Genomic DNA, 9,252 nt, shown 5'->3' with positions numbered 1-9,252 from the left:
ATATATGAAAATAAAATTAAAATAAGTATTGAAATTAATATAAAATGATGTGAAAAAAAATTAAAAATATATTAAAAATAATTTTTAAAAATTATTTAAGTTCATTTTTTTAATAATAAAATATATTTATTATTTTATAAAATGCAAATAAAACCCCCCACATAAAATTATTACATTCTTTTTTTTTTTTTTTTTTTTTTTTGAGAAAAAGCGTTTAAATTATAAATTCAAATAGTTAGACCTCGCGGTCGTTACACAATATATTGTTAGGTACAACCGAGACAGGGATAGACCCAAACACCTGATGAGCAAACGCCCATCTAGCCACATTGTGAGCGGCAAAGTTACAAGATCTACTAATATAAGCAAAGTTACAACTAATAAAACAGGGAGAAGACTTAGTACAAAATGAGATGTAGTTTTCAAGCGCCCAACGAGAGTCCTTCCCATTGATAGCATTGATAACCACACTCGAGTCGTTCTCCACAATCACAAATTTAGAACCAATATCTGAGGCTACCGAGACAGTCAAGCAACAAGCCGCAGCTTCTCCATAGAGGACATCCGAGAAGTCTTCCCGAGCCGTCTGAATTCTAATGACTCTGCCAAAATGATCCCTTGCAACAACAGCAATGCACATACTATTAAATCCCACATTGACATCACAATTTAGCTTAATCCAATCCTGAGGAGGAGGGGACCAAGCTTCTTTTAGATCTGGAGTGGGACTAGGAAGCAAAGAAACATGTATATCTGCATAAGAAGTACAAATACTATCAATACATTTTTTAAAATCAGGAGAACAGTTATTATGGACCTTCTCATTGCGCGTCCTCCAAATAATATCAACAACAATCGAGGCATACAAAAACACATCATCAACTCGAACCCCTCTTTTGTTTAGGTCCCAGAGAAACTTGACCCAATCCCAAACTCGGATACCAGTGTCACACACTGGAAAGATGCCCAAAGGAGAGGAGTGCCAAAAATAAGACGCCACATCACAAGACAGGAAAAGATGTTCAAAAGACATGAAAAAATACATAACCAATGTCCATCTAAACGAAAGCAACGATCAATACACAATAATTAATGATATATGTGTACTCCAATTATTAGAGTAGTGATGTGACACTATTCTTTAAAAGAGTTATTCTAAAAATAGTTATCATAAAAATAATTATCATGTATGAAATAGTATTTTAGTGCATGTATGATGTAGCACACTTAATTTACAAGAATTGTTAAGGGGCATTTAAGATGCCCTTTATTGCTATAATTAAATATCGGATCCTACTATATATTTTGTAAAGTAACACTTCGATTAGATGTAGAATGCCTAATAATACTCACACATTTTTTACATACAACCATAATGTATAATTGATTTATTGTGATACAGATTTATTAAAACTTTATTTATAGTTAAATTAAATAGTAGATAAAAAAATTGTATAATTTTTTTAATAAAAAAATATATAATTTAAGTGTGTTGTTGATTACTACTCAATGTGTTGTATCGTTATTGATGTAATTAAATATTAAGTCTCACATGATTTAATATACTAATTTTATTATCACTAATCATTCGCAAGATGTCACTTCATGATATTTATTTTTTTTTTTTGAGAGAAATGGTCCCAACAACTTTACCTTCTTAGAGAGAACCTCTAAAAAAAGGAAGAGAACACAGAAATTTGCATTCAGTCATTAATTGTCTCATGCAAAACAAAAGATTAAATACAAGGAGGAGAGTCGGGCCACCAAACCTAGCTAACAGTAGTTATCAAAGTATACTCAACTAAAGTATGAGCCACCATATTAAGAGTTTTCGGACAGTGCACTAGACTCGCCATACTGAACTTAATAAAATACAAGCCAAAATCGTCCAAAACAAGCCCTAAAGAGGAGTCCAACAACAAATGATTTTTAAAATTCAAAAATAACATTATCAAAATCAAACAAACAACATTGAGTACCCGCACTTCGAAGAGCTAGAGCTTCAGAAATTTTAAGTGAGAAACCTCCAACAAAGAATTAAGAAGTTGATGCCAAAACCTCTCCTTGAGCGTTCCTTACTATCATACCCAAGCCACAACAACCCTTAGACAAATTCAATGTGGCATCGATGTTGGCTTTAACGAAACCCAATAAAGGAGGAGACCAATAGGGATCCACCACATGTTGTGTCGAAGACAAAGGAACCTGAACAACACCACTTGACTCCTCTCCACTAGAATCGAGAACATCTTTCTTTTAATAGGCTGGCAAAAAATCATAAGCCCATGACACCACTAGTTCGAGAGAAATGATCTTGTGATTATGAACCCATTTATTCTTTCGAAACCAAACTACCCATAAGACAACCAAAATTAACTCAATCTGATGCTTGGGTAGGGAGTCAATAAATTGGTGAATAAAATCAAAGAAATCCTTACAAGTAGCAAGCGGATCACCAAGCTAAAAACCACACAACTTACGACACCGCGCAAGAGAGGAGCAACCCCACAAAGCATGAAGAGTAGAATCTAATTGATTATTGCAAATTGGGCATAGACCATCATTTAAGAGACTATGACTGATGAATTTTTTTTGTAGGAATCTAGTTAGAAGAAATTTGACAAGCAAAAGTTTTAACCTTTGGAGGAATATTAAGCCTCCAAAGTTTATTCCACCAACCCGAAAAACCAATAGATGAAGAAGATTTGTCTAAACCTTCCTTGTGTAGTGCAAACCAATAACCACTATTCACATTATAAAGGCATAAATCCTCATGGCCCTATATCAACTTATCACACATTGGATGTAAAGGCCAAAGAATAGCAAGAATAGTTGCAGCTTCATCTGAGAAGAAAGAAGCACAAACCAAATCCGCATTCCAACTTCCACCAAATGACCGAAGAAGAGCTGTCACACTATCATTGCCAAGAACTTAGGGTGATAGAATTCGAGACCTAGACGCCGAAGGGACCCAAGCATCCTTGTAAATGTTAATATGACTTCCATCTCCCACCCTCCACAAATCACTCGAATCAAAAAGTTATTTACCCCAAAGAATATTCTTCTACACATAAGAGCCTCTTTTTGACGAAATGATAGAACTAAATGAAAACTAAATGAAAATAACAAGAAAATAACATCAAAACAATAATAAAGCATTATCAAAATAACAAATAACAAAAAACCAACAACAAAATAACAAAAATGCAACATAAAAATATATCAAAAAATTATATTTTATGTAATAAAATAAAAGCCATAAAGATATTCAAAATTTCATTGTATTTTTGTGATTTTTTTATTGTCTTTATTTTTTTTTTTGAAATAATTTTTTTAGGGGTTTTTACAAAAATACTAAATTTTAAGTAAAAGTTTATAATTTTACTGTCACATGGAATTTTTTTACAAAAATACTGTCTTTTTATAAAACAACCGTAAAGTAATAAAATAAAACAATTAAAATAACAGTAGAATAACTTTAAAATAGCTTTGGAATAACAGTAAAAATTTAACGTATAAAAAAATTTATTTCACAATAAAAAAATTAAAAATAATGAAAATTTGAGTATGCGGTGTGAAACTGTTTTTTGAAAATGAGATTTCATAAATAAATAAGAGGAAATTAGACTCTCTATACTCTTTTTATATTGTCCTCTTTTATTTTTACCCTCTTTTTTAAAGTCTATCATTTTTACCTCGTTTTTTAAACACTTTACCAATTTTATCCCTGTCACCTCAATATACTTTCCATGTGACTCCCTTATGTCAGGGTATTTTGGGTACAGTACATATAAAAAGAGGTATGTTTCAATTAAATATAAAATTAAAAGTAAATTTGGTTAATTGATCAATAAAAGAGGTATTTTTCAAAAAACCCCATTATCTCTATGTTAAAAAGAGAGTGGGCTTGTCTAAAAAGTAGAAGCCCAAGTGAAAGTTGCTGTCCTCTATTTTGTAATCTTTGTTTTCTTTCATCTACAAAAATTACAGCTCACTCAATTCCATTCACAGTTCGGCACACGTGATTGCAGCTCTCTATTTTACACTATCACCAATTTTATTTTATTTTATTTTTATTTATTATTAATCAAGTAAAATCCAACTTATTTATTTTAAAATTTCATTTAATTCACTTCCATTCCCTTCATTTTATTATTTTATTATTAAATTAAAAATTCAAAAATAAAATAAAATAAAATAAAATTTGCTTCATTTTCTTCGTCTTACTTTCTTTCTTTCTTTCTTTATTTTCCTTTCTTTCTCTCCTTCCTTCCTTCCACTTCGTCTCGACCGAAACCCTCGTCGTCTTCCAATCTTCAATTTCCGAACCAAAACCCTAACAATTCCAACATCTCATAGAAGACGATACTCACCGAGACCTACAAGCGAATCGGTTCATTGCCATGGTGCTAGTCGCTTAGTTGATTCGGAGGGAGCCTTGAGGATCTAACTCGGCGGCGATTCGATTGACTTCTCCCTTCGGCCTGCGCTAATGGGTGCTGCGGGTTCCAAACTCGAGAAAGCTCTGGGTGACCAATTTCCCGAAGGCGAGCGATACTTTGGCCTTGAGAATTTCGGCAACACTTGCTACTGTAATAGCGTTTTGCAGGTATGTTTTTTTCTTTTTTAAGTCTTCGTTTCATCGATTTTCATTTTCGATTGGAATGAAAGGATTTGACTTGGTTTTCTTTGAATTTGCTCTTATTTTTACTGAATTCTTGTGTTACAATAGAGCTTGGCGTGCAAGAGGACCAAAGTCTTGTTATTGTTATTGTTCTGTGAATTTTGTGTTGTTACATATTCATTTGAATTATAGGATTTGATATTTCATTTCGTTCTGGATGAATTAATTTCTTTATTAATTTTCTTTTCGTTTTCTTTTTTGTTGCTACTCTGTTGAGTATCAAGATATACCCCTTTGTGCGTGTTGATATTAGTGTTCGATTATGTTATTGCGAAGTATAATAAGGAATAAGGGATTTTGGTTCCAATTCATTCATAATAGGACTCGTTACTTTTGATCCAAAAAAAAAAGGACTCGTTGCTTGTGTAATTTTTGTTGTTTTCTGCCACTTTGTTCAAGGCAAACGTAAGAGCCGATTTGTATTTTATCACATTACCCTACGATACTAACGGTGTTTGATTCGGCTCCAAATGTAGAGGATAAGAGAAAGAAATTATACTAGCTGGATAGTTTTCTTTCTGTTTTCAATAGGCTATCTAGAGAAAACTAAAAAAAGAATCAAATGAACAGAATGAGCATGAGTTTGATTTATATTTAGACCATTTGAAGTCCAAGGATACCATATTTGCAGAAGACATTTTTGGGGTGTGACAGTATAAATGCCAGTTGACATTTTTTTAGAGTACCATGTACAATTGGAATTGTCCTCTTAACCATAATAATAAAAAAAAATGGAGAAATGAAAAATGGGAAGACAATCTTCTGGTTTGGTGTTTGTGTTGATATGATATTTATTATCTGCTAAATAATAGGCAGTGGAGGCTGATTATATTTTAAAATTGTTTCCTGATCTTCATTGTTTTTATTCTTCAGGCACTATATTTTTGTGTTCCATTTCGCGAACAGTTGTTAGAATACTATTCGAATACCAAAAGTATTGGGGATGCAGAAGAAAATCTCTTGACGTGTTTAGCTGATTTGTTTAGCCAGGTAATAATTCAAGGTGGAATGTTTTTGTTATAGATGAGCTTGATCAACACAGCTATTATTTACATGCTTTCTTTATGTTACTGGCCTCTGTTCTCCTTGTTTGTTGCTTTAGTGCTGTAAAGTTTACATGGATTTTTCTCAAGTTGGCTGTGTATGTACCTTTGTGTTTCTACATATTACCATGCGAGTTATGTTGATTTAATATCTTTTTTTGTTTTACTTTTCTTGCTTTTTCACTCCATGTACAAGCTTTCAGAAGTAAGTCATCCTCAATTAACCATGGACTCTACAGTATGTCTTTCTGTTTTGTTTTTTTTTGCCTGAATTCTATCTAGCATCCACTATGATGCTAATAGGGTCTTCCTGTTATCCCTCCTGGTGGTATGGCATTTACAATAGATGATGTTGTTGTATCTGAAGTCTTGTCATGACTTACTGATTGGTTGAGAGATCAACAAATGATTTGTTCCTCTTTTTTTCTTTGTCCAGATAAGTTCACAGAAGAAGAAAACGGGGGTCATTGCTCCTAAGCGCTTTGTACAGAGGTTGAAAAAACAAAATGAACTTTTCCGTAGCTACATGCACCAGGTATATATTTTAATATGAAAACACCACAAAATGCAGTTTCTTCAAAGCCATTAGCCAAAATTGTCACAAACTGATAACTGTGTATACAACTAAAGGATTTTTCCTGAAATTGAAGGGCGGCATTAGGTGTATGAATTGTTAGGTATTTTATGAATTGTATAGGTGAAGAGGATCAATGAAGAACATAGAGGGAACTTTGCAACCTTGTTTGGTAGCTTTCACTGGTTGTGAGAAAGTCATTGCTTTTTGCTTTGGGTGGGGAGGGAGGGAGAGAGTTGAAGATGAAAGGACCAACCAAATGGCTTTGCTGAAGGCACCAAATAAAGATCTATAATATGCATAAGCTGACAATCTGATTTTCTTTTATTAAGTACATGATAGAACCCTGGGAGAGAGGAGGGAGGGAGGGAGAGAGTTGACAATGAAAAGATGATACCATGGGTAATCAAATGCCTTTGCTGAAGGCACCAAATTAAGATCTATAATATGATTTTCTTTTATAAAGTACATGATAGAACCTTCTTCAATAATCAAACTGAATGAAACATATGCTTTGTTGTTCCATTATTAAAAGATTGAATAATAGCCTTATCAATGGTAGGTACTGCAGTTACTTTTTTGTATGGTTTGACTCTTAGAAATTAATGCCCAGAATGAATATGGATCTTTAATTAAAACTTCATGTATTGTCTTGCATGTTCGAGTTTCATCATATTTAAAGTGATTATTTCTTGCTCAAAGGATACGTGTAAAAAGGTATATTGACTTTCCTCTGCATATGAGCGTGTGACTTGCTCTTGCTTGAACATTTAAAAAGTTCTTGTCAATGGGCAAGAGGATGTTAATCATATTTTGCTTCAAGTTTATGTAGAATTACTATTATTTTCAAATAACTGTTTAAACTTAAAATCACTATTTTTTACAATGCCTTCTGTTTTTATAGGATGCCCACGAGTTTTTGAATTTCTTGCTGAATGAGCTTGTTGATATATTGGAAAAAGAGGCTCAAGCAACAAAAAGTGATAAAGAATCTTTATCTCCTCCTGATACAGTAGCCAATGGGCCAAGAAATGGTCAGGTTAATGGTACTCAAAAAGAGCCATTAGTCACCTGGGTGCACAAAAATTTTCAGGTAAATGCTTTTATAATTAATTTTAAGTTATCTTTCAAATGGTTGTTGGTAACTTGTTAATGCTAAATATTATGTTGTTCAACCATAACTTCATATGATGTTGTGTAGTTGTATTGCTAACACGTGTAGTGGCTGAACTGTGTTACGCATTCCATACTATTGTTTTTCTTATGTGCGGCATTGCTTCACTAAAGTGATGATCTCTGAGTTTTTTATTTTGTTTTATTTTAATTTTATTATTATTATTATCTCATGTTTTTAATGGCTATCTGGAACAGGGACTTCTCACCAACGAGACAAGGTGCTTGCGGTGTGAGACAGTGACAGCAAGGGATGAGACCTTTTTTGACTTGAGCCTTGATATCGAGCAGAACAGTTCAATAACCAGCTGTTTGAAGAACTTCAGTTCTACTGAGACATTGAATGCCGAGGATAAATTTTTCTGTGATAAGTGCTGCAGGTTGGTGTCTCTTCCTCTCTGCTACAGATATAGTCTTTTCTGATTTTTGCCCACTATGTGGATCTCCCTAAATATCTAGGGATAGCTTATTCATCAGTGATTCGTCTCTGGTGTTAAAAGACCATTATATGCTTGAACTTGGATTTAGAAGGAAACTAAAAACATTCCAAGGGATTTTACTTTTCTTTTTTTGACCCCCCGGGTTATGTATAGATAACCTCACTTGTGGTGGAGAAATACCTGATAAATAAGGGATTTTACTTTATATTGTTTAGATTCAAACAAAAAAAATTGTTCTTTTAAAGAAAATATGAGACTTGATGTAATTTTCTAGTATTGTTAACTTTATAATTTTTTTTAACCTTGAATCTCTTGAGGTTTATTTGACCTTATTCTCATTAGTTTTTTATGACTGGTGGAAATGTTGCCATGTGCAGTTTGCAAGAAGCACAGAAAAGGATGAAGATAAAGAAGCCACCTCACATCTTGGTAATCCATCTAAAGCGTTTCAAATATATCGAACAGCTTGGACGCTACAAGAAGCTCTCTTATCGAGTTGTCTTCCCCCTTGAGCTGAAGCTGAGCAACACAGTAGAAGATGCAGACTCTGAGTACTCCCTGTTTGCTGTTGTTGTGCATGTCGGGAGTGGGCCAAACCATGGACACTACGTCAGTCTTGTGAAGAGCCATAACCACTGGTTATTTTTTGATGATGAGAATGTTGAGATGATAGATGAGTCTGCTGTGCAAACATTCTTTGGATCGGCGCAGGAATACTCGAGTAACACAGATCACGGGTACATCTTGTTCTACGAGAGCCTTGGCTCCAGCAATAAGAGCTAAAGAAGAATTTGAATTTAAGAGGGTTAGGATATTATAATTATTGGACACACTTTACTCATGTTTTTCATATTCTAATTTGTTTCCTATTTCTCTTTTTTTTTTCTTTCTCCCCTTTTTCAACCTGTGGAAAGAGCTGTGAAGTATCAATTGAGTTTGGGTTGTCAAAAGTGTATACTTAGGTGACATGTACAGCGGATGGTGAAAGCATTACTTCTTTTTTTCTTTTTTCTTTTTTCTTTTTGTCTTCTCTCATAATAAGAGGAAAAGGAGCAGTGTACATGTTGTGTGAGAGGTCTTCACATAGACAAGTTTGTATTTTTCCATGGCTCATCAGAAGTGAGAACAACATTAGAATTGCAATGCAATTGGAATTTGCTCACTATTATCTAATATCTAGTAGTGAGAAGAGTAAACTGGAGACAATGTTACACTGGACCCATTTTATTATATACTATATTATATGTATATTATGCTCTACTTATAAATGTATAATTGTCGTAATTGCAATTGCAACACTAATTGTCTTTTTCGACGATCAGACTTATTTTTAAAGAT

General features: G+C 33.4%; 1 protein-coding gene across 1 annotated transcript; it reads left to right on the top strand.

Annotated features, from left to right (window-relative positions):
* The first annotated feature begins 4,142 nt into the window (after positions 1–4,142).
* LOC115714060 (ubiquitin carboxyl-terminal hydrolase 3) lies at positions 4,143–9,110 on the top strand. Its single transcript, XM_030642589.2, has 6 exons — positions 4,143–4,609; positions 5,558–5,674; positions 6,164–6,262; positions 7,206–7,394; positions 7,673–7,854; positions 8,292–9,110. The coding sequence occupies exons 1-6, from the start codon at positions 4,493–4,495 to the stop codon at positions 8,695–8,697; spliced, it is 1,110 nt and encodes a 369-aa protein (XP_030498449.1). The 5' UTR covers positions 4,143–4,492; the 3' UTR covers positions 8,698–9,110.
* Positions 9,111–9,252: the final 142 nt, after the last annotated feature.

The sequence above is a fragment of the Cannabis sativa genome, chromosome 4 (genome assembly GCF_029168945.1).
Source record: "Cannabis sativa cultivar Pink pepper isolate KNU-18-1 chromosome 4, ASM2916894v1, whole genome shotgun sequence".
Classification (NCBI taxonomy): Eukaryota; Viridiplantae; Streptophyta; class Magnoliopsida; order Rosales; family Cannabaceae; genus Cannabis; species Cannabis sativa.
This window is presented reverse-complemented; position numbering and strand designations above follow the sequence as displayed.